Genomic DNA, 25,223 nt, shown 5'->3' with positions numbered 1-25,223 from the left:
AAAGACTGCTCAACACTTGGACTTGGCCTGGTATTCATGACCCAACAAATACCTCCTGCTGCCCTAACTTCACACTTCAAAGAGAACTTACACTTAGATCAAAAAGTTCCTGCAAATAACTAGCTACTGCTGGGCTCAAATCTAAGGATTTAATCTCTATAAGCAAGCAAGAGTGCTTAATGATGTACAAAAAATAATATTTTTAAAGTAATTGTTTCTTCATTTAGGACCTCTCTTGTTAAAAAGAAAATCCGATACACAAGGGGATCTTTAAGTTCATCTTGCCTTCCCCTTAACTTCACACAGTGGAAGTAGCACTTTTTTTCTTCTTACCCCGGCAATCTACCCTCTTTCAAAAACCCCATTTTTAAAGGAAAAACAATCAATGAAGCGACAAGAGGTGAAAGAATGAGGAGTGTGCTCCGGAGAATAAAGGACGGTTTTATAACAGGAGGTACTTTTGTTAGTAAGTGACTGGCAGGTCTCCTCCGAGTTAGAAAAAAAAAAAATCCATCCACTCTCCAAAACTGCACAGGCCAAAAATGTCTAGTCTAACAGTTTTGAAATCCCAGAGTCAGAACGGGAAAGGGGGGTGAATAGTGGGGGAAGGGAAGAAAGACCGGCAGGAGACCAAAGAACAAAAGGAGAAATCCAAGAGGAAAAGGGCTGAGGGGCCCGGGTGCCCAGGAGCCAGTGGTGCAAAAGAAAGGAGGAAAGTAGGGAGCAGGATTCTGGCGGGACGTGGAGCACATAGCTCGGTGCGCCGCACCCTAGCGCACCATGGACAGGGCTCCCGGGGCCTCAGTCCACACCCTCTAGGGGGCGGTGGGAAGGCTCGAGAGACCCCAAAGGGGAGGAGGGCAACCGCCCCATCTGTCCCCACTTCCCACTCCCACCTCCCGGACAGGGGCACTTCCGAGCCGCGCCCGCACTTGTCCCGGCTGCCACCCTGCTGGCCACCCTCCTCCCCCACATGGCGTGAGCAGGGGACTCCTCGAAGGATTTCCCTGCCAGGCACCGAAGGTGGACACACCCCTCTCACGCAGCCATCTCCGGGACCCCACCGCAGACCCCGGCCAACTAGGGACCCCGGCAGAAAACCAGCTCAGCGCAAGGGTCGCTGCCCCGATGACCCTCCATCAGGGGTGAAGGCGAGAGCCTTGGGCTGGACACCTCGGGAAAGTTGGGCAGCGGGCCGGGTTAGGGGCTACCGAGCAGAGTGGCTGGGGAACCCGCGACCTGCCTGGAGCAGGTGCTTCCCGCGGCGGGGAAGCCTCGCAGCGCGGCGCGGGTGAGAGCTAGCCAGCGCGCTCCGGAGTGTGAAAAGTGCGCAGGGCTCCGGGCGGGCGAACGCGCCCCCGGGACGCACGCAGCGCAGAGCCTGGCGGCCAGAGCTAGGGGACAGCGTACAAGCGTCCAACTTCTCCCCGCTGGCGTAGGGGACTAGGGAGGGTAAGGGGGACTCCCTGGGCCTGAGGCGAGGCAGTCTTTCCAGGTGGGACTGACACAAAACAGGGCGAGGATAAGAGAAGAAAAGGAATATAAAGCAAGTGTGAGCTGCGGTAGAGACAATAGGACAGCGGAGCCCTTAGACATCCCGGAGGAGTGCGGGTGCCAGGGTAGGGTGGAGTACAGGCAAGTCCCGTAATAACTAAGACACCAGAGTGAGAATTGCTAATGCAAACTAGCGACCCAACCCCGAAGAAATTTAAAAAAAAAAAAAAATCGGAGCAAAGTGCAATGCAAAGGGCAAGAAGCAGGAAAAACTGCAAAACCTAGGAGTTAGCCTGTGACCCACTACTACTGCTTGGGGACACCCTCGCGGGCTCGCCTGGCCCGCAGGGTGGCAGCGGGGCCCGCGAACGGAGGAGCACGGTGCACCGGCTGGCCCTGACAACCCGCCGAGCACTCCTCTTGCTGCGCAGCTTCTGGCCGCACGGTGCGGCACCTCCCTTCCCGGGTGCGCAGCCCGGCCCCGCAGCGGCGCGGGGAACAAAGGGACCCGGCGCCGCCCGCCGCACCCCGCCCGCAGCCCGGCCCGCGGGGACCGCCGAATACCTGGAGCAGGGCCGCCAAGAGCGGCAGCAGGGTCCGCGGCGCTCCAGCTATCCGGCACATGGAGGCGGAGAGGGGCCGAGCGAGGAGCCGGAGGCGGCGGCAGAGGCAGCGGCAGCCCTAACAGCGGCGCGGAGAGACGGCTCCGGGCAGTTTCCACCCCTTCCTCCCCTCCCCTCCCCACCCCCTTCTCCGCTGCTCGGCGCTCCCCGCCAATGGAGAGCGAGCTGATGACAAATAGCGGGCCGCCGAGTCCGCGGGACTCGCACCAGGAGTAATAAAACAGACCCCGAGATCAAGGGGCCTGGAGGGGGCGGGGGAGAGGGGCGGGCGTGCGTGTGAGGGGGGAATATGTGTGTGTGTGTGTGTGTGTGTGTGTGTGTGTGTGTGTGTGTAGGCGCGCGCGCGTGTGCGTGTGTGCGCGCGTGCGGAGGCGGCCGCGGTGGCCGAGCCGGAGCGGCCCCGAGCGCAGCGGAGCCGCGAGTCTGCGGTGGCGGGATCCCGGCCGCGATGGGCTGCGGAGCTCCTCGGCGCGAGGCTCGGGCTCACGGCGGCGCGTCCTCCGGGCTCCTCTCGCTAGGGCCGCTCGGTGCAACAGCGGCGCGGCCAGGGACTGTGGCGCGGGGAGGACGGGCGCCCCCGGTCGGGCGCGCTGTGCTCACAAAGGACAGCGTCCCGCCGCCCCTGCCTCCGCTGCGTGGGGGCGCGGCGACGCTCCGGGGCGCCCCCTCTTTTCCCCTCGAGCCCTAGACGAATTGGAGACTGTTCTCTGGCCTCGGCAGTGTGCGGGTGAAATGAGGGGCTCGCGCGGTGTCGCTGCGGCCGTCCCTTGTCGCCCGCACGCGGGCCCTGCCCCGCGCCGCTCCCCTCCGCCGCGATGCCGCCCGCGCGCCCTGCTCGGCTTCCGCCCGCGCGCCTGGCCGAGCCGCCGCCGCCGCCGCCGCCGCCACCGCCGCTCTCCCGCGCTCTCCGCACGCGCTGCCGGGCTGCGCGGCCCGCTCCGCTCTCTGGCCCCCTCCCGCCGCCGCCGCCCGCGCCCCCGCCTCTCGCCTCCGCCGAGCCTCCCCGCCCGCGTCGTGGCCAATGGGAGGCCACCGAGCCGCGGCGATCGCCGGCCGGATCTTCGGCAGCCGCCCTCCCCCGCCCTGCCGAGCGCCCCGTTTTTTGCTGCAGCCCGCGGGGGGTCGCCGGAGAGATGCCTGGGTGCGCGGAGCACCGCCCCAGCAGGTGGAGGGGCTGCGGGAGAGGAAAGAACTTGCGCAGGAACTTGATAGGGGACCGTAGCCTTTGGTTCGCGGTGGGGAGTCTGATGGAGATAAGAGATTGCGGGGAGGGAGGCAGAGGGAGGGTCGCCTCCTTGGTAGTGTGACTCACGCCTCTCAATTTTGTCATTCTTTGGAGATGGGTTTATTTTTTATTTTTATTTTCCTAGTAGAAGCAGACACAGCAAACTAACGACGCCAGCAAAGCCCTTGCTGGCCATTGTCTGGGGCCCTCGCCACAGCAACCTGCTGGGGAGGAGAGCTGGAGGCCCGGCTCCTCTAGGGCAAGCGCACCCAGCTTTCCAGCCTCCGCCCTTGCTGATGTGCTGAAATGGCCCAAGTTTTTGTGTTTCTATTTGTTGTCTTTTGTCTCCAAAGCAGGAGTTTGAGAGTGCTTGCGATGTATCTGAAATCTCTCTCGTATTTTTACCCCATGGTGAGATGGTTCATTATTATGGGGTAAACAGTTTTAGGGGCGTTAAGACCCTGTTGTTACCCCCCATAGACAATAATTTAAAAAATACAAAAGCAGAGAGAGACACTAAGCCAGAAGTGAAGGTGAAAATAGGATTCCCTAAAAGATAGGATGGCCCATACAGAGTTCTCCCCAAGTAAAGGATGTTTACTTTCGTTTAAACCACGAATTGCTAGACAACACAAAGAATGAGACACTTTTACAAGTTTGGCTAACAAACATGGAATAGAAAAGGGGGTGGGGAACAGATGACTGTGGCGAGGTTGATAAATTTTTTTCTGGTACGTTTTCTTGAAAGGTTCTACAGGTAAATAAACATACCTGCTTTATCTGAGCATTTCAGCACGGTGCGTGGGTGAACCTTCTTGCGACACATGAATGTTCTCTGCCTTTAGTGCTTACTCTCTGAGCAACTGAAAGGTTAGCGCTGTTTAAATTGAAGTTTGCAGCTACTGATCGCTTAAGAAATTGGTGATGAACCTCAAAAAATCAAGTACTAATTTCTTTGAGACAACCGATGCAGCTTTTAGTAATGTGCTACTGCAGGTTAGGCTTTTAAAATGCTAATATAAATCGTGAGGCTTATTCAGTTTTAATTAAAGCATAATATTGTAAGCTGTATTTTAATGAAACTCAACATTTTTTCTGCATTTTCTTTCTTCTCCAAAGAATAGGAAAGGTTATGTTAATTAGATTTGAAAGATGAGACGAGTCTGCTAATATAGTAATCAGAACTACTTGTTCTTTCCCTCCCCCCTTTTGGTAGATACTGTTATTGCACTATTGCTTTAGACCTGAAAGTTAGATTTGCAATGGTTTATTTATAAATCCCAGTTTCAGGGAGTCATGCATAATAGTAAAACAGTTGCAGTAACAGAGATGTGTTTGTTGTATTCCAGAATGAGATTTATGGATTCCATTTTTATGCCTGAGAATTAAGGTATGATCCTACACATGGGGTATTAGCTGCTTCCTCACTCTTCCCAGCAGAAGCCATACATGTTTATTGCCATTCTGATTCATTTGTAGATAGAACACATTTGAGCATGGACAAGTGTATTGCTTCTTAGTATCATTTGCTTTTACCTTTAAATACCATGTTCTCTAAGTTAAACTGCTTATTATGACTTCAAAAGTCTGCTTTGGAATGGCTGGCTTGTCAACTATTTCTCTGAATCTAACAGTTTTTGATCATTCAGGTAAGCACTAGTAGCATTTTTTTTTTTTTAATTTCAGTTTGCATGCGTGTCACTTTCCATTGGTTGTGAATTGGGTTTAGAATCATGCCTGGTTTTAATCTGATCACCTGGGTAACTAAATCTTGCTCATAGGCCTTTAATTGCCAAAAGGGATAGCCAGGCCTCAAGTCCAGTTGGAGATTTTGTTCATACATCTGATGCAAATAAAGTAGATCAGGTCTTGACGGTGGCATCTAGCACAGCTTTACCTCTGAAACACCATACTTAAAATCATGTGATGGGGCCATTCATTGTTCTGAGCAGATGGTGACCATGCCCTCAGACTTTTAGTCCCTGTGTTTGAAGACTGGCTTTCTAACAGTCTATAGAACTTCAAGGAAGCAGGGGCCTTGCCAGGGACCCAGAGAAACAACCAGATGGTATTGTGAGTGGGATTCAGAAAGACAAGAAAAATGATATGAATTAAGGCTGCATTCCTGTACCAAAAATCGTTCGACTCCTTGATTCCTTACCAGAAGGCTGCTTCTAATTTATTACAAGAGGTCTGCAGATGTCTCTACACCGAGCATTTTGCACAAACTGAGTCACTTATCTCTTTCACACATAATTTCTATGAGAATGCAGATATGGTCATTGTCTATTTCAAAACGTCATTTCAAAGTAGAATCAGTAACTTTCTGCTGTGATGTGTTTTCTCATCCATGAGCTTTTGTTTAAAAGATCCTCATTTTAGAAACAAATACCAAGCTGTTTAGTGCCCTTCACGCACCCCCTGCAGGCACACTTCCAAGGCATGGCCCATACTTGCCTTTGTCTTCTGATGTGCTCTTTCCCAAAGGTTAGATGGACACACCCTTCCTCCTCTCCCAGTCTCCAAGAAAAATTGGTTCTATCCTTTCTCCCTTAAGAATTATACTCAAATTACATTTTCCTCCCCAATTAACTTTAATACTAAATTTTCTTAAGCAAATCATGGACTGCCCTAAGTGGACTTTAAGATGGCCCATGTAATCACCTCATTTTGCAGATAGAGGCACAAAATGCTAAAGAGGTTGTACAAGAGTGGGCGATCTTCCTGGGCTTTTTACCTTTTCCAGAGAATCCTTTTAACATTAGAAAATTTAACTTCATGGAACAAGAGAGAAGTTTCAAAAGAATAAATGTAAAGATACTAATGATCGTCTATCTTCTGCAGAACCTAGTTCTCATGTACCTTTCTTCATATGATCATCTTGATCTGTTTAGTGTGATTTTGGCATCTCTTTAATACAGCCTGGCTGCTAAGCACACAAAAGCCATTAATCTGGAACTTAACCAGAGAAGTATTGCTGTGTTTTAGTACTAAAAGAAAAACCCTGTTTACTTTTAAATTTACACTTGTTTGGAGGTACTTTTGTTTTTCAGTATTTAAAAATCAAACTCTTGTCTCATGGAAAATGCAGCTAAGTAACTTGAAGTACGTATAGTCCACCAGGTAAGAGAGTTAAAAATTTGCCTGATGAGCAAATTCAGCAGACAGATGTAATTCATAAGCAGTCCTTGGATTATAAGGAAGCTAAGCAAAAAGAATGCCTTTTTGGAAGGTAGAACTGTATAATAAATGGATAGGGCCTTGAGTATAACTCTCCTGACATCTACAACCTGGAATACATTCCTTAACCTCTTTGTTTTGGTGCTGGAGATGGAACCCAGGGCTTCGCACCTGTTATACAAGTGCTATACACTGAAAGACAACCCCCTCCCCAGGCTAGTTTCTTAATATTACTGAGAGCATTTTTTTTTCTTATTTTTAAAATGTGGATAATACCAATTATCTTAATTACTTTTTTTGTTGCTGAGACAAAATATGGACACCTAAAAGTAAAAGGAGGAAAGGTTTATTTCAGTTCACAGTGGTAGAGGTTTTAGTGAATAGTTGGCTGGCCACATAGCAGAGGAGCATAGGAGAAAAGAATAGTCCATGGCATGGCAGCCAGAAGGCAGCAAGCAGCCCACCTACCTTTCCCTTTTGCCCTTTGCTACCTGCCTTCTGGGTGGTGCTAATTCCAATCAGTAGACTAATTTAGTACCTCAAACTGTTCCAGTATCACATGCCCTAGATCCAGCCAACTCAGGCTACTGTGGGCACATGAGGCTTTGGGGAGACATCTAGATACAAGCCATAACACCAATATTTCTTAAGAAATACTGTTTCTTAATATCATAGTATGAACAAAGAGGAACACAGGTAGGCCTTTAACTTAGATATGCACTAAATATGCTTATTTTCATAGAGGATTCAGAGCACAGTTACCTGGGAATCTCAATAAATGCTCTTCCCTTCTTCCCCCATTACATCTGCAATTTCATTTAAAAAGGCCTTTAATAAAAGTTTTATTGAAATTGTTCAAACTTTATAGAATAACACCAAATCTCTAATACAAAAAGTACTGCTGAGTAAATAACCCACAGATTGACAGAAGAAATGAAAATTTGGTATCTTTATAACATGCAGAAAAAAGTCTGTGGCATATGAAAATATTTATAGGAAACAAACAGTATCAATATATTGGTTTATATATTGGAAAAATAATATTTAAAATTATCAACTGATAGTTCCTAGGGCCTACCTTTTGTGACTTATGTGGTTTATCAAGCCACTATAATAATCCAGTTTGCATAGATGATCACATGAATCCTGTTTAAAGATGATCTATATTTGAGAAAAATAGGATTTGTGTGATATCCAAGAAATCTACCTCTGCACCAGAAGACCAGTGATACTACCACTTCTGAATATAGTACTTAAAAGTCCAAAGACTGTTTCTCAAATGGATCCTCAGGAAATAAAACATAACAATGAAGACTTTGGTAATGTTCAATTGTGGCAAACTTTCGCCCTGTGTCCTTTTAAAAGCAGAGATCTGCCTTCAGGAAAGTTCTGAAATACAACTGAGAGTGTTTAGAGGACAGTAAGACATATTTACTGTCTGAACTTATACTGACTGCCCTTTCTTTCAGTAAAAAATTGAGGAAGTTGGTAAAGTATTGGCTGGAGCTCAGGAGACCAGCCTTTTCCCAGATCTATGGCTGTCTGAATAATCTTAAACGTGTCATTGAATTGCTTTGCATTTTTTCTTATCTATAGAAAACAAATAATGTCACTTTTTATGGGAATGCCAGAAGGACTAAGAAAATGTCAGTTAAACTCTATTTTGTTCATTAGAAAGCAATTTTCTTTAAGGTTGTGAACTCAACTATAAGGATGATTGACATCTAAAATTAAGTGACATTTAAATGATGTGGCATAACCCAGCCACCAAGTACTTTTCAAGTCTCCTTTCTCAGTTATCCACAAATTTTCAAAATAACATCTGTCCCATTATAAAGATAGCACTCATAGATATTTGGGAAAATTATATCTCTAAATGCACCGTAATCATTGACAGATTTTTTTCTTATTCTAAAGTGTGGACTGTAGAGATGGTCCTGAGTTTCCTTTTAAACAGAGAATTTAAAAATTCAACAATCCTCTCCTTTATTATAGTTTATAATGTATGTCGCTTTGATTCATTCTTTACGTCCTAGTTCAAAATAACTGAGGGATTACCACAGATAAGCATTATCTTTCCAGGAGGTTTATTATTGTGAGTCCTCCTAGAGGAAGCTTTTGCAAAGACACCTTAGCAAAAGATGGAAATGTTCTTTTTTCTAAAGTTGTTATGACAGCCAATAATGAATATATATTTGCACTGCAAAGCTAATTTATCCAAGCCAAATGAAATTTGAAACTCTTAAAGGCTAGGGTTAGGGAGCTCTCACCTGGAGGGAACAGGTCTTTGAAGACTCTGTTCTTCAATAGGGTGAGGGGAAGGAGGAACAGAGCAAGGATACATTTCACAACTACCCATCAAGAAAGACAAAAGGAAATCATGAATCGGACTATAAGATAGGATTTGGGTAAGGTGTGAATTTAGTAATTGCACAAAAGTATTTGTCCCATTTTCAGTGTCAAGTAGCAAAACAAGCAATGGCATCTGGACAATAGCAGAGGGACAACTTTCCAACATTCAGCACTGATGGGAAGATCCACAGAAAGAGGACAACAGATATACATATGTAACAATTTGTCCAGGACAGCTCAGACTGTTCCTCCCAGAATTTGGATAATGTAAGATAAAATACAAGTCATCAGGAACATTCTCACCAGTTTCTTGCTATTGTAGTCAGTTCTAAAGGAACTTGTCTGGTAAATATTAAATACCTACTTAAACTTCAAACGTTCATGTGGTATGTTATCTTTGAAAGGATAGAGACTTATGAAATTTTTTTTTTAGTATTTTTATAGCTTTTTTTTCCATTTCAAAAACAAGCGCAAGTGTGCTATTCCTCAAGAAGACAGGGGCTTGACTTTCATAATTTCTTCTCTCACTTTTACTCATTATTTTCCTCCCTTCGCCCCCCCCCCCGTATGTAATCAATAGGGCTTTTCAGGATATTGATCCTTTATTTTCTTATCTCTGTCACCAACCCCCCTTTAGTTCTTTCTTTCTGATAATTTTCTGTGAGAATCCCTTCCGTCTCTCTTCCAGCCTCTTTACTGAAAATACATTTAAATATTTTTGATTTGCAAGAATGTTTGTTGGCTCCTTGATGGTTTCTTTTGTAGAACGTTGCTCTTGTTTCATAAACGTGAGCATCTCTCTCATGTCTGTATACTATTCCACAGCTGCCCTCCTTGCAGTGTTCATTGTCAGCTCTGTCTTTTATTGTCAAGGATTTTTAGAGGAGGGGAAGGTCTAAGATTTCACTTAGTCCTCCCAGTTTACAGTAAGTCACTATACTCTTCCTCAGTTTATTTGACTTCTGTGTTCAAAGCCTAAGTCTAAGTCTTCTTCTTATCCTTTTTCTTCAAAGCTCTTCCTTCTCCTCTCATGACATAGAGATTGTTAGTCTCTGATTTACACCGGGTAGCTTTTGTGCATTTATACCTGAGACTAGTGTCTGCCCTACGAAGTGTGTAAGGTTGCTCTTCTCTGAGAGAAGCTCAGATCACAGTGCTGTCTCCTCGTAGTGTAGCCTCACTTACCTCTGTCAAAATTGTGTCTGTGACCTACTCCTTGGCAAAGGAAAGAGCCCTGCGTGATTTTCTAGAGGCTGAATGTCGCTGATGCTTTTTCCCATCTGAGCTGGCTACCCCTTCCCAAGGATAGAAGGCACCAATCTCAAGAGGCCTGTCTCTGTGGTAGCTTTTTGATTCACTTTAGCTTAGAAATCTCATTTGAATTTAGCCCTTTCCAAAGGTAACGAAGGACTCCACCCCATTTTTCATGTTCTAAAAGAAAATCATTCCCACAGATTGCACAGTCCCAAGTAATTTTCTAGCCCCTACAGTTTTCAGCTTTAATAAATATTCTAAATTAGTTTCTTCAATGTAACAACAGTTATGAAAAACAGTTTTTAGAGTTTGCATTATGCTGAAGCAATCCATGGAGGTGCATTCCCCATGGTATGTTTCATTTGAATTCACACTAACCAAATCAGTCTGGAATGAAGCACTTCTCGATATAGTGTTAGATAAATTCATGTTTCTAGTAGACAGTAAAAACTGTGAATTTACAGTATTAATAATCTGAGCCTGGAATTCGTAGTAGAGGAATAAAATACCTCTGCAACTTAAGTATTTAGTACAGTTGTCTTTGTTTTTTTGTTTGTTTGTTTGTTTGTTTTGTTATTGCTGTTTCTCTTATGTGTGTGATAACATATCCTAAAATCCTTTCTTTGGGGAAGGTTTGCTCTATTAATATATGTTGACTGACAGATCTTTTGCTATATTTTTCCCCAAATATTGTAACACATTCTTGGTAGGAAAGATCATTGCTGCTTTTCCTACCACACTATTGCTATTGAGGATCATTATTTAATATTTGATTGCTCTTCATTTCACATAGTATAAACCTATCACTAACTTGAAATCTCATGAAGTTGAATTTTATCATCTTTTTATTTAGCATTGTGCTTGATGGATATTTGTCAAGATTTTATAAATCCATGTGATGATTGTAAGCTTCGAGGATCAGTTCAACAAATGAGCATATTAGGATTTATTTATCAGACACAAGAAATTAGTCACTGTGTTCCCACAAACAAGACTTCCAAATAATCAGTTCTGAGGCATAATCTCTCCTTGTTAGAATACTCACTTTTACCTTACAGAAAAATTGCATTGTTTTGCCACTAATAACAAACTCATGGACATGTGGGAAGGAAAAGGCTATTTTTACCTATTTCAAAGGCTATTTTTACCTTCTTAAAAGAAGGTACTTTAAAAGTTTATGTCTGAATTGGAGAACTTAGAACAAGGCATAAGAACAGTGCCACATCTTTTTCTTTTACTTTTAGCTATCAGCAGAACAGGCTGATTTCAATTCACCTAATCGCTCAAGGCTGGGTGCAAAGCATCCATGGGCCACCAGCAAGCTGAAGGCCTAGAGCGCCCAAGTGGGCAGCCGGACAAATATTTGAGGGTCCAGTGGGCTTTCTAAGTTCAATGTGTCTGATAATAGTGGTGAAGAAAGGTAAATTCTCACTACTCCTGCTCCAAGGAAAGCAAACCTCCTAGCTATATTAGAGCAAGAAATCTTCTTGCGTTGGTCCCCAGAATTTAGGAAAACTAATTCAAGAACCTCACTGGGATCATAAAAGTACCACTCCCCTGAACTGAGTACATTGTGTGTTTGATTGTATGTCAGTCCCGTTGCTTGAACATTACAGACCATCAGGTGATCCCTTTGTCTTTTAAGCCCAGAAGTGTGGGTTATTGACACCAACTCCTATCATTAATGAACATACTAAGGTTACTATCAAAAGTAAAGTGATATATTTGCTGTTTCACAGTTTCTCAGATATTAAAATTTAAAAAATTGAGCTTAATCTGCTGTCTAAGCAAAGAAAAAAATTACTGGATCTCTTAAATGTTATTAAAATAACCAATATAATTATTATTTTCCCCAGTGGTCAAGATCTTTTAACATTTCTGCAGCATTTTGAATATACAAATAAACATTTGTATCTTCAGTTACCATTTTTGCAACTTCTGTTTTCATTTAGAAATGATGGCTTTTGACTACAGTACCCATCATTAAACATTTTTTCACTTTTGTCCTCTCTTTAACCCGAATCCCAAGGCCAATATGTTTTAGTTTGCTCTGATTGATACAATTTTTAAAACTTTCTATTTATTCTGAGTCAGCTTACCATGCCTTAAAAATAAGCCTGAGGAAAAGTAGGAAGCAAATGAGGAGTAGGAATTTTTAAAAATTAGTGTGTGATGATTAATACTGTCTTTTTCTAAGTTTTGTTTAAATGTCTGTTCCAAAAGTTTATGGTACAGTCATAATCTTTGAACCAGCCATTAGGAGGTGCTGATAGTTTGGAATAATTCCTTCATACCTTTAAAGCTACTTGGAGTCTAGTTCTTATGTTTTCTAGAACTTATCATTAATTTTAGAAATTTTCATGTTATTGAAACTTTCCACTGTAAAATTTTCAAACTGACAGTTCTGGGAACTGAAGTCATTCAGTTAATTCCCAAAACAAATGTCTCTGGACATCTGTCAACCACAGAACACCAATAGGCCTTCAGACAAACACATCAGGTTAAAAGAAGAGCATGTATTTAAGAAGGAAAAATTTCTTGGTTACTTTGCCTTCAGAGATCTACAGTTGGTATTAATTAGTGTGAAGCGGTGGTCTTCGAGGAGCTTTTCCAAGGGCTGCATCTAATTGTGTTAAATAGAAAGGCACATTTGTATCCTGAACATGGCCACAGGGTAGAATCTACAGTCACAAAGCTGTTTCAATTCTATATCATAGACACATTCAGACAATGTTAACTCTTCATTTTGTTTCTGTCATTATTGCTGTTTGTTTGCTGTAAAGGACCCAAGCCAGAAATTTGTCTTGTGTTTGGCACAAATATGAACAAAGACGTCTAAAGATAGTAAGTGCTGTGCTCACTGGGTTTCTGTTGACTTGGAAGGCATCGTTTTGGGGAGAAGTAAAGGATTTTAGCCTGCTAATTTGTAAGAGAAGTTACTGTTAAGGATTATAGGTTTCTGTGAAAATCCTACAATGATAGAATTATGTGTCTGAATTCACATATTTAACAATGGCTTCCATAATCTTGTTAGTTAATCAAATTCAAAGCAACAATCAAAGATTGATGTTAACTATTAATTTTTAAATGTTTGCATATGGAAGAAAACAGGCGCGTAATATTTCAAAAATGTACAACAGTGAAAGTTTATTTCTATTTGAAGTCACCTCCTAACAAATGGGAATACTTATCTTGCTTTTGTGTCTCCCACTCAGCTCCTAATACACCTCAAGTGTAGGCCTTCACATGGACTTTGAAGAGGCTCTATGCTTGTACTGGTTAATGTAGCTGGTGACACCTACTGGCAGCTCCAGATTTTGCAACCTAGATCCATAAGACACTGAAGCCCCTTGCCCAAAGATAATTCAAGTCATGCTATACCTTAGCCTTATAGACTACTGGAAATACCAATACCACACATTGGAGCATAAAGATCAGTTTAGATAAGCTGGAGTATCCTGTGCTAAAAGACTCCTGAAATCTCAGTGGCATAATTCACAAAGGCTTCCTTCTTACCCGTCCTATACATATTAATTGCAGATTATTCGGGACGAAAGAGCAGAAGTGAAAAGTGGAACTAAGTTTCACATCATCATTAGTTGTTAGCATACTATCCCAGTGATATTCACTGAACAATTCTCCCCTTATCCAGTGATTCGTAGTATGTTTATATGTTAAAAGTCTCTATTTGAAGATTTGTTTCAACCCATTGTTCTGGATCTTTCCGTATTTGCATTACGTACATGCTATTTTAATTGTTGTAGTTTATAATACATTTATCAGATGAGATTCATCTCTTATTATTATTCTTTTAAAAATAAAATCTGTTATCTTTGCCTGTTTACTCTTGCAAGAACTAATACTATTTGTTACATTTCTGAATATGATGTTTAATTTTTATTTGAATAGCATTAAAGTACAGATTACTTTGGTAGTAATTGATATTTATAAAATATTATTTTCCTGTCAAAGATATAAAATACCTCTCAAATACACTTGTAATGTTATTCATAATGTTAAATATGCTTATACTGAAATAAATGCTTGGGACTTAGTATTTTTTTTGTTACAATGAGAGTTGTTTATATGATTTTACTTCAAATTTGCTGTTATTTGTCTTTGGGTAGGTTGTTGCTTTTTTTTTTCCTCTTGCAGTAAATAAAATAATTGTATGTGTTTTCCATAAAATAACATTTTGCCTTTTATTTAAATGTAATCACTGTCCTTTATGTCATATGATTATGCTTTTAGTTCTGATTCATTTGTTAAGACTATGGCCAATACTATGGCCCTTAATAACAGTATTAGAAGTTATTGTTGCTTTTTCCAGATTTAGTGGAAATCTTCCTTGGGAGATTTTTCACAACAATGTATGACAGTAACTGTTTAATCGTGTTTGTAGCATACTCTGTGCTTATTGACAATTTTAATAATTATGACTGTCCAAGATTTATTGCCTTTTCAAAACTTATGATGATTATGATTTTCTTAATTGATATAATAATTTAAGGTGTTACAAGAATATGTAATACTAATTCTTTCTACATTACTGAAATAAATCCCACTGAATGCTTATTTACATAGTACTATGTTCTATTTCTAAGATTTTACTCTATGATTAAAAATTCTTATTTATTTGGAGATGTGTTCATAATTTTTATAATTGTATTCATTAAAAAATTGACATTTTATTTCAAAAATCAGTTATATTGTTTATCACTTCTGTTATTTCATATTTGCTAATATTACTATCAGACATTTTCCTTTATTTTATTCTAAAATTATTCAAATATATTTCTTGTTTTATATTTCCCAGTAAAAATTTTTGTTACCTAATTCCATTTATTTTAAATCAATTTTTTCTATATTTTAAAACATATAAAAGTATTCTGCTTATGTTTTCGATGCATAGTTAGCATATTTTTATTTTTTAAATAAACATAATGATTGCACACATTAATAGAGTACATATGATGTTTTGATTTAGGTATACCTTGGATAATGATCAAATCAGGGTAATTCTGACTTTGGATATTTATCATTTCTTTTTTTCTCTCTCTCTCTCTTTTGGTATCAGGAATCAAACTCACAACTTACACTTGCTGAGCTAGCTAGATCCCTGACCTCCTTTTTCATTTCTTTGCCTCAAAGGATTGAAAAACCTCTTGAAATGTACCATATATTGTTGTTAATGACAGCCATTCATTCTACAGTGAAAAATATTTATATTCATAAATTCTTCATTTGGCACCATCATTGCTTTGATAGTCTTGCACATTCCTTTTATCTCTTCCTTGACCTGATAGTTATTTCAAAAGATGTGCTTTTATTCTCAAGTATTTAAATCTTGTTTCCAGTAGCAGAGAAATTTAAATTTTACATTGCATTATTGAGAGATAATAGGATCTATGATTACTGACTTTACTTTGGGTCTGGTATCAATTTTCGTACATAATTCTTGGATATTTTAGATGAAAGAAGTTATTGATGATGTCAAGAACATGGGAAGTTTGCAATTTTACCTTCATTAATGAATTAGCTTCCAAGACTGTATGGAAGACATATAACTAGTGGCTCGAAGATGAAGGATCTTATTGCTCACATTAATTGTAATTAGCCACAGTGTCTATATTTTTGTGTCTATTTTCTACACCTTAATTCTCATAGAATGAGTGAAGAGAACCAGGTGACATTTGTAAGCAGACTGAAGTGTTGCAGGAGAGGAAACCTGACCTTAAGGAGCCTATTTTATAAAAGGCAGCAAAGGGTGTGTGCCTTTTTTCTGGAGGGAGATATTTTCTTTCTTTATTACGCTATACGGCAAGTACTTCTGAACTTTGCTCTGCAAGGAGCTATTATGATCTTCCAATGCTGTAAGTCAATTAACATTTTGCTCGAGTGAGACATTATCTTTCTTCTCTAAGGAATTTCTCTATAGGAAATAATCTGAAATGAAGATATATGGTGCTTCTGTTTGCAAGATGTACAAAATTCAGGGTACCTACATACAACTAGTATATCGCAACATCAGATACAGGATAAATTTATCTATAATTTATGTATTGTATATACAGTGTTCTACCTTGTATAAATTCATAAAATTGTTTTTGTCAGCTTCACATAAACATAAATGTAAGGATGGAAATACTTGTTACATGTATGTCTATGTACGTTTCTAGACAGTGTTGTTAAGTTTAGCAGTATAGCTGATAGATTGGGTGGGTAGATAAATGTTGGATAATGGTTATATGTTTTAGTTGTCATTCTTTATGTTTTTAGGGATTGTTTTTTCTGTATTTTAGACTATTTAGATTTTAAAACGCAGTATTATTATTTCTTTTATAATTTGTGATATTAAGCATACAAGTGTTCTTTTTGGGCCCATCAGTGACAATTCACACTGCTGCTGTAATTATTATTATTAAGTGATATTATTTATATCACTTAAAAGCAAAAAATCCCAGAATTAATTTATTCAGTTTGGTCTGTTTTACTTTTTTAATAGGAAAGTTTAATTTCTACCCTTTAATTGTGCTGATTTGAAACACATACTTTTGTTACCGTTTTTCTTTCTCACCATTTGGCTTCTCTTCTGCAGGTTGTTTTGTGTACTTTTTTTCTTTTCATCACTTTGTTTAAAGCAGAAATCCTGTGTTTAATATCATTAGTGGTTCTTTCATGATTATTAAGATACACTTATAGCTATTTATTTATCAATATAAAAGGTAACAAAGCCTATTCATTACTTGTACTGCCTATGCTCCTTTCTTCCTCTTTCCCAGTCTTTAATGATTATCTGGTTATATAAACTTTGGGATCAATATATCTCCACATATCTCTCCTTTCAACAAACGAGTTTTTTTTTTAAATATTGCATTTGTATTACCTTAGCAATGCCAATTATTTTGAGTTTTTAGCATTGATTTTATTTTTTAGTCATATTTTGCAACAGCTGTTGGAACATTACCATCACACATGGAAAATAAAGAGAAATATTCCTAATTCTCTCATTTCATTGTACTTTGACACTAAAGCCAAACTTCCAGACTTCCAGTGGCCCTGGCAGCCAGTTCAAGGGAATGAAGCTGACTCCTCTGTACATAGTAAGGTGAATGATGGGAAAGGGAAGGACGCTCACCACCTGTGGTAGATGGGGGACATTATAACATGCTTTCAGGAACCCTAGGAATGGTCTTCTCTTCCTCCTATCCAGAGCTTCTTTTGGGAAAGAGACCTGTTTTTACTTTATTTTCTTCTCTTTCTCCTACTTCCTTACATCTACAGTGTCATCTCACCTAGTAAAAACTTTGAACTGTGCAGTCTAATCTAGCTTGTTTTAGTCTGTTCAAGGGATCCAGAAGAAAATACCATAGGCTGAATGCCTTGACACAATAAAGCTGTCTTTTCCTATAGTTTTGGGAAATACAATCTGAGATCAGGGTGTCCCCTTGGTCAGGTTCTGGTGGAGGTGGAAGTAAGGGGCTCTGCCCTGAACATGCCACTTTTTGCTGTGCCTTTCCATAACACTTCCATGATATGTGCATGTGAAAGACTCTCCCTGCTTATAAAGTCCCCAGTTCAATCAGATTAAGGACCCACACTTACAATCTCATTTAAACTTAATTATGTTCTGATAGACCTGCCCCCAAGTACATTAGGGTCAATTTGACTTTTAGAAGGACACACAGCTATAACCCTTGAGGAGTTCATTTGTACTACAGCTTAGCCCTAAATCAAGTATTTTTCACAGCTGAATCTGGTGGTACATGCTTGTAATCCCAGTTGCTTGGGAGGTCAAGGCAAGAGGATTGCAAGATTCATGCCTGCCTGGACAAATTCGATCCTGTCTCTAAATAAATAGAGAGGGGAAGTAGCCCAATGAAAAGCCCTCAGTTCAATCCTCAGGACTGACTGGTACACACACACACACACACACACACACACACACACACACACAGCATTTCCTGATTGCTTGCCTTAATTTGTCAGGACTAAATCAAGAATCATCCTTTTCAGGGAGCTTTGATTGAATCTGTAGGGCAAGCCACAAACTCTGGGGCCACCTAGTGTCCCTCTACCTGTGGATGGCTCTTCTTGCTCTGTTTAGTGATTAACCAGCTTGTGTTGACCATAAGCTCTTCCAAGATAGGACTTGGAGGCTCTCAGTGCTTATGGCAGCCTCTCCAGCATAGTAAGCCCTTGGGCAATGCTGGGTACACTTACAGGACAGAAACTAGATTATCCATGTAAATACAGCACCTGGAAATTTCCAAGTGTGCTAGGAGGAAGGATGGTTGGTAAGGATAAAACAGGTGATACCTGTCTGATGAGGGAGAGAGAGAGAGAGAGACAGAGAGACAGAGACAGAGAGACAGAGACCTGAACAACTAAACTCTTCATCATACTGTTTTGACCATCAAAGTTTTTGTGGTTTTGTCAAGGGAGTCCACAAGTTTGTACCAGTTAATATCAGCCCAGCTTGCTTTTGGAAATAAACATTTTGCAAATTAGCTCTAATGTACTACAAAGGAAACATGTCTGTAGTCTGACATCTGGGACATTCTGCTGCATAGCTATATTGCCCAGAGGACAAATACTTCATAAACTAGTAGAAATCAGTATAGTAAAACTTTCAGAGGTCCTGAGGGAGTAATATTAGTCTCCCCATGCAGCCTTTTTTTCCCCAAAAAATCTCTTTGCATTAAAGAAGGTATCATGGTAATAAGCATTTTTATAGATTAAATGGGGAGCCATGACCCTTGAGTTTAGCTAGAAAATAGTAATAAATTTTCAACTCTTATTATGATCAAGGAGATTCGATGTGCTTTTTAAGAACACAAAGATGAAAAATTATCACCAGCCTAATTATTTCCACCATTGTTGTGCCCTTTCTATAGGCAACATCATAAAGGGGAAAGTTTGGGGGTGTCAGATCTTCTAGCCAGACCCTTTTTTTCTTTCGTGAACGTGCTAACCCCAAAGGACACACTTCTTTTCTGATGAAAAATAAAAAAAAATACTACACCCATGACCACTTTTCAGACCATGACCAGCTTTTCAGAGGATGCTAAACATTTGGGGTAAAATGAACCATTCTTGAATGCACTTTTTCGTTGGTTTGCAAAAATTTACTTTTTGGAACCTGATCGACTTGCTCATTTCCCGATTACAAGCTCTTGGGGTCGCCACATCAAGGACCCCTGCTGCTTCCATCCCTGGAAACCTCTCCAGCTTTCTGAGCTCCTGGCTGCCTTGGTGACCTCCCGTGTATTCCTCCTCCAGCCTTCAGGCCAAGATCCAGCCTAGCAGGCACAAGTTGGTCATCAGTAGCCGCGCCCTTTCCAGTTTTGTGTGGCTGTGGTGTCAACAAGTACAGGCACCAGCTGCATGGGCCCTCTGCCCCCTCCCACAGCGACTCTGTCTTCCTAATCTGTTCCACTCTGGCTCGTAAGCATCGTGCGGCTAAAAATAGCCAAACTCCTGGTCAGCCGGACATCAAAAAGGGCTTATCGCGGGCCAGGCCTACTGTTTTTGCTTTCCTGGCAATCTGAAGATTTAAGCAGTTTTTTTTAAACCACAAAATATCACAATCTGTTTAAAGTATACATTTGTACTGTCATATGCACATTTATGGCTATAAATATTTCATTTCAATTTATTTACTTACCTTTGCAGCCCTGAGAATGGATCGTAGAATCCCAGGACCTTGTGCTTGCTATGTAGCTGCTCTAACCCTGAGCTACAATCCAAGCATTTGGTTTTTTTAAACTAATGGTCTAGTAATTATAATTGTCTATCTATCTAAGGAATAAGGAGACATATCTGTCTCAACCTCTTAGTATATGATTTTATATAAACAGCAAATATACATATAATATATGTGCATATAACAAATACATATGTAGCAAATATGTATGTATATTTATATACACATAAAATGAACATATAAATATATATAAACATATATATAAAATATGTTTTTCATAAACTTATGACTAATCAATTTTTCATTGGTTGTACTTTTAAATTTAAGTAGATTTTTCCCTAGTTTTAATGTTTTTTCCTCTTGGAACTAAAAAAAATACAAAATACACACAAAAGCTATTCTTATTTCAGATAGCAATTTAAGCTAGACAATGAAATGGCTTTTGTGACATTAAAGAGTTATAATTGTGCAATTGATTTTGTAAGTAAAAAGCACAAATTTCTCTAAAAGTTCTTGTTACAGTATTTGGTTATACGATGCTATATTTTTAAAACACATTACAGAAATAATTTCAATAGTTCTCTGAATGGGGGATTAACCAGGAGATTCAGGTTCAGGTAGGTAACCTTTTCTCTATTACTATAGTAATGATAAAATCTGGAGTATTTAGAAATATTTCAAACTATGAATGGATGCCCAGGAAAAATTGCCTTCATTGACAACTGAGTTAATTATAGTAGTTCTGCTTTTTCCAAAGACCTATTATTTGGCTGTAGAAATCATTGCAGGTTAAAAATGGACCTACATTAGCTTCACTTAGGTTTAGTATTTTACATACTTTAAAAAAGAAGGTTGACTCATGTCCAAATTCACTGAATACAAATACTAAAAAAAAAAAAAAAAAAAAAAAAATTATACACACCAAAAATGATTATTCTGCAACACAAAATCTGAATTATTTTTAGCTAGCTCAATTATTTTGATTTCAGAATTTTAAAACAACCTTGTAAGAATTAGCATGGCCACAAGAGAGGCACATTTCCTAAGTTACATTTATAAGGCAGTATTAGCTAATTTACTTATATCTAGTTGTTCATGCAGCTCTCTGAGAGCCAGAGCGTGTCTATCATGGAGCCCTTCGATTTTAACAGAGATCCTTTCTCTAGAACTAATTCAACGCATGGCTATATGGGTAATTTTGAACAAGTGGATCTTTCTCCAGCCTGAAAGGCTGCCAGGACAGAGAGTGAGCAAGAAAAAGAGGATTTCAAAAAGAGTCACAGAAAACCACAAAATAATCACGAAGCACTACTGTATTACCACAGTCCTCTTACAGACGTGCATTGAGAGGTGATGATATGGAACCAAGAGGACACATCACTACAATGAAATACTCTATAATACCTAGCGCAGCAGTTGGAAATGTTTTTGTCATCAAATAGAGCATCCAAAAGGTAGAGACTTTGACTATATCTCCTGGAAAGAATTTCAAAAGAATTATTATTTCTTCTCCACACCATTATGCAAGAGAATTTCATATAGAGGTGAAATATGAAATACAGATTAAAAATGAAAAATAGAAACCACCATTGCAACCTTCATATATCACACTTAATGAAAAAATCTTTTAGACAAATATTATATTATACAAGTGTATAAATTATCATTAGGTCCCCTAAATATAGATCAAACTCTTTAACTGAATCCAAGGTGTTAGAATAAATTATTAAAGAGGGCTCAATTTTCTAGGCCTGTGAAATCCTGACATTATATATTCTGACTCATGGCAGTAGCTGTAGTGCAAAAAATAGAGGAGGGCCTTGATTTTACAAATGGAAATGGAAATATTTTTATAGTATTTTAAAAAGAAAATTGACCAAGGAAAATTTTTAAGTCCTCTCAAATTAAGACAATATCATTGATTGTTTAGCATACTTGTTGAGTTTCAGCACAAAGGAAAAACTGGTAACTAGAAATATGATAAGCAGTGATTCTTGGCAATAAGAAGGCAGTAACCTACTCGAACAGGGTCTAATGGCCCACAGGGCTGGTTGACTTATTTCTAAGTCTAGATTTTTGACCTAATGTTGCTTAAATATTCTTTGTCAAATTAAAATTGATAACAGATCCTAGAGGCTGGCTGTTTCCATAAATGGAGAACAACTGGGAATATATTGCCAAAAGATGGAATTCTGTCATGAAAACTCTACCTTTTTAATATCAATCTCCTTATGTTAATGAAGCTGAATGTAAAAGAAGTCAGTAATGTGTTAGAAATAACATTTAATACAAGAGGCAAGATCAGGGCAAGAGTGGTTTGGAATTCATTCATTTTCAAGTCTTCTTGGAAATGCAACTTTTAGAATAAAGAATATTCCATAAATTAGATTAAGATAAGAGATATTTTATCCCATGTAAAAGGAAAATACCATGTAACAGGAATATTTTATTAGAATTATTTTATTAGTAGAAAGATTTTACTGTGAAGTAATTAGATCCAGGGAATACACTTTGAAAACTACTGCAATGCTTCTAAGATTCTTGAGACTGATATTATCTTGAAATTTTGATAAATGTGTTGCTTTTTTACACATGCTTTGTCTTCCTTGAGTCCTTCTGAGGTCATGAAGAAAATCAGGACTATTATGGAAAAAAATGCAAATCACTAATTGATGCTGTTGTTGAGTTATAAAACAAATTTCAAAACTTCAGAGGTAATGATTTTGCAACTTAAAGATTTCAAGATAAGGATTGATATAGTTAGCAGAAATAAATGACTTGTATATAGAGCATGGGTTCTTTTTAAAATAGTAGACATAGAGGTATAAATTTAACCATTATTTTTTTCTTTACTGAGGAAGCACAGAGGATAACAATAAAACAGAATACTTCCCTTATTTGGGAGGAGAAAATACAACATAAAGAGAAGAACAATGGAATAGATTATTTGTTAGAAAGAACTGGGCCTATATCCTGTCCACTGCTCATATCAATCCTTGATAAATATGAGTGATGGAAACTCCATGGCCTGGGAATTGGCATTTGTAAAAAATTCCCTGGTGAGATAATGCTGCTGCCCAGAGACTTCACTTTGAAAGGTGCTGATTAGGGCTAAGTTGGTCAAAGATGTGATTGTAACAGATAAGGGACCCCCATCCAGTATACTTCAGATTCTTGGTTGCGCAGATAACAGTTCCTGTTCCAGTTCTGGTTGCTTCTGGCCTCTTAGAAAGACCAGTCATTGTGATGCACACTGTAAAAGCCAATCCCCAGCCACTCTGCCTCTCCTGTACTTCCTGCTTGCTTATCCCATAGAAATCCTATTCCACTAGAGATCAGGGCTTGATGCTTTGAGAATGATCCCAGTGAGCACCCACTCATGTTAATGAATCTACCTCCAAGTCGTGAATGTTGTCTTGGTGTTTCTTATTGCCCTTACATGGGTGCACACCCCTCCAGCACAACACTCTCAGGATTTGGAAACCCCTAGAGAGAAGAGAGGAAGGAAAAGGGACACTTGTGACGGCCTCAGAAGTTACTGAGGCTGTGGATATAGCTCACTGACACAGTGCCTGCCTGGCAAGCACGAGGTCCTGAATTTGATGCCTGGTACAAAAAAAAAAAAAAAGAAAGAAAGAAAGAAAAGAAAAGAAAAAAGAAGAATTTAGTAAGAAGGGACAATGTTCACATCCAAGAGCTCTGAGTAACCACTAATTTGAATGAGGGACTTGATTTCCACATAAAATTTATAGCTACCAGTGAAAAGTGGGGCTGTAGGGCTAAATTCAGTCCAGTTGTACAGAAGGAAATAAATTGACCACTTGAACATCTGTGTTTCCTTACTGTGAAAATTAATACCTAGTTTTAGTATTTAGGACAAATATTACACTGAAATTTAAAAACACAAGTATAGGATGCCTGGCAAAGAAACACACAGAAACAATATTTTACTCTTTGTTACAATAAAGCTTTGTCATCCAATATTAGGCTTTTTAAGGTACCTGGGAAGAAGAGGTTTTTGTAGCCCCAGGAGCACTCTTCTGTGACTCTTCCTCTGGTCCTCTTCAGAGAATGGAGACAAGGGGAGCCACATCTGAGCCCCGGGATCAGCTGAGAGCTAGCACACCTGCATGCTTGGAAACTCAGCTCCCAGTCCTAATGCTCCATCTGGGGCCTGCACGAGCAGACTAAGGGCCCTGTTCAAGACTTGCACAGGAGGGTCACGCATCCATGGCAAGTAACAAGATTCAGTAGAGTCTAGGATAAAAAGCGAGGTTCCATCAGATGGTGTTATCCTTGGGTAGCTTGTTGGGTTTTGGTCTCCAGTTTTACACTGATTGCTTTTGCATTTTTCCTGCACTGAAATTTACATTAGTATTGTATAACTCTCACCAAACTGACTTCACACTGATGAGATTTAGCTGAACTGAATCTATTGTGTTAGCTAATGTTCCCATGTCTGTCTCTCTGTCTCTGTCTCTGTCTCTGTCTGTCTCTGTCTCACCCCCCCCCCCCCACCTCTGGCCGGTGATCCCGGGGCCTTTGCATTGAGCTAAATTCCCAGCCCTTTTGAAATTTTTAAATTTTGGGACAAAATCTCACTAAATTTTCCAGTTTGAAACTTGTAGCTATTCTGCTTCAGCCTCCCATAATGCTGGTATTGCAACCCTGTACCATTATACTTAGCTCCTTAAGCCTCTTGAAGCCAATTATTTCTTTGATAGCTGAGCCTTCTCTTGAAAGAAACTCTTAAAAGGACTAATAGCTTTCTCATAATTCTAAGAATCTTCCCATGGGTGCAGGGCACATGTACTCAAATATTTCAACTGTCTCTACCTCTTTCTTTGAACTCCAAATCACAGCTTCATATGCCAATAGTCATTCTATCTGTACACTTAACCTTCTTTACTCCTCATACTTCACCCCAAACATTGACAGGATAACATGTGATTGTTTAAAAAAATCACCATCATTCAATTTATCTGCATTCTTCCTACATAACACTTATCACATACAGGTGATATTTTAGACCTTAAATATAACATCGAATAGTAACAGCATAGTTTACTGTTATTATTTCTATGATGTATGGAAACTTTCCAGTATACAGGAAGTTAATGGATAAGGGTGGTAGCAAAAACAGTAAGCATCTGATTCTGGCCTGCAGTATCCTATGTGCCGGTTTCTAAGCCACATAAACTTCTTTCATGGGGGTTTAGTCTTATGCCTTTTAATTACCTCCTGCCCTCATACACCCTATAGATGACTTTCTTTCTTTCCACTAACTGCAGGGACTTCTACAAGTTTTCTCCATTGAGTGACCAAAATAAAATGGAAATGTTTTTATAAAAAAGCAAAATAAAGGTCAGGGATTTAGTTCAGCAGCGTA

The 25,223-nt window shown here is 39.8% G+C and overlaps 1 protein-coding gene across 1 annotated transcript in view; it reads right to left on the bottom strand.

Annotated features, from left to right (window-relative positions):
- Positions 1–2,215, bottom strand: part of Cdh2 (cadherin 2) — a 205,745-nt gene extending 203,530 nt beyond the window's left edge. Inside the window, exon 1 of the mRNA XM_063231811.1 lies at positions 2,059–2,215. Within this exon, the coding sequence (XP_063087881.1) occupies positions 2,059–2,118 (60 nt within the window). The 5' untranslated portion in view covers positions 2,119–2,215. The remainder of the gene's footprint in view (positions 1–2,058) is intronic.
- Between the last annotated feature and the right edge of the window lie 23,008 nt (positions 2,216–25,223).

Source organism: Cavia porcellus, unplaced genomic scaffold (assembly GCF_034190915.1).
Source record: "Cavia porcellus strain 051 isolate PalLab524CR breed Dunkin Hartley unplaced genomic scaffold, mCavPor4.1 scaffold_20, whole genome shotgun sequence".
Lineage (NCBI taxonomy): Eukaryota > Metazoa > Chordata > Mammalia > Rodentia > Caviidae > Cavia > Cavia porcellus.
This window is presented reverse-complemented; position numbering and strand designations above follow the sequence as displayed.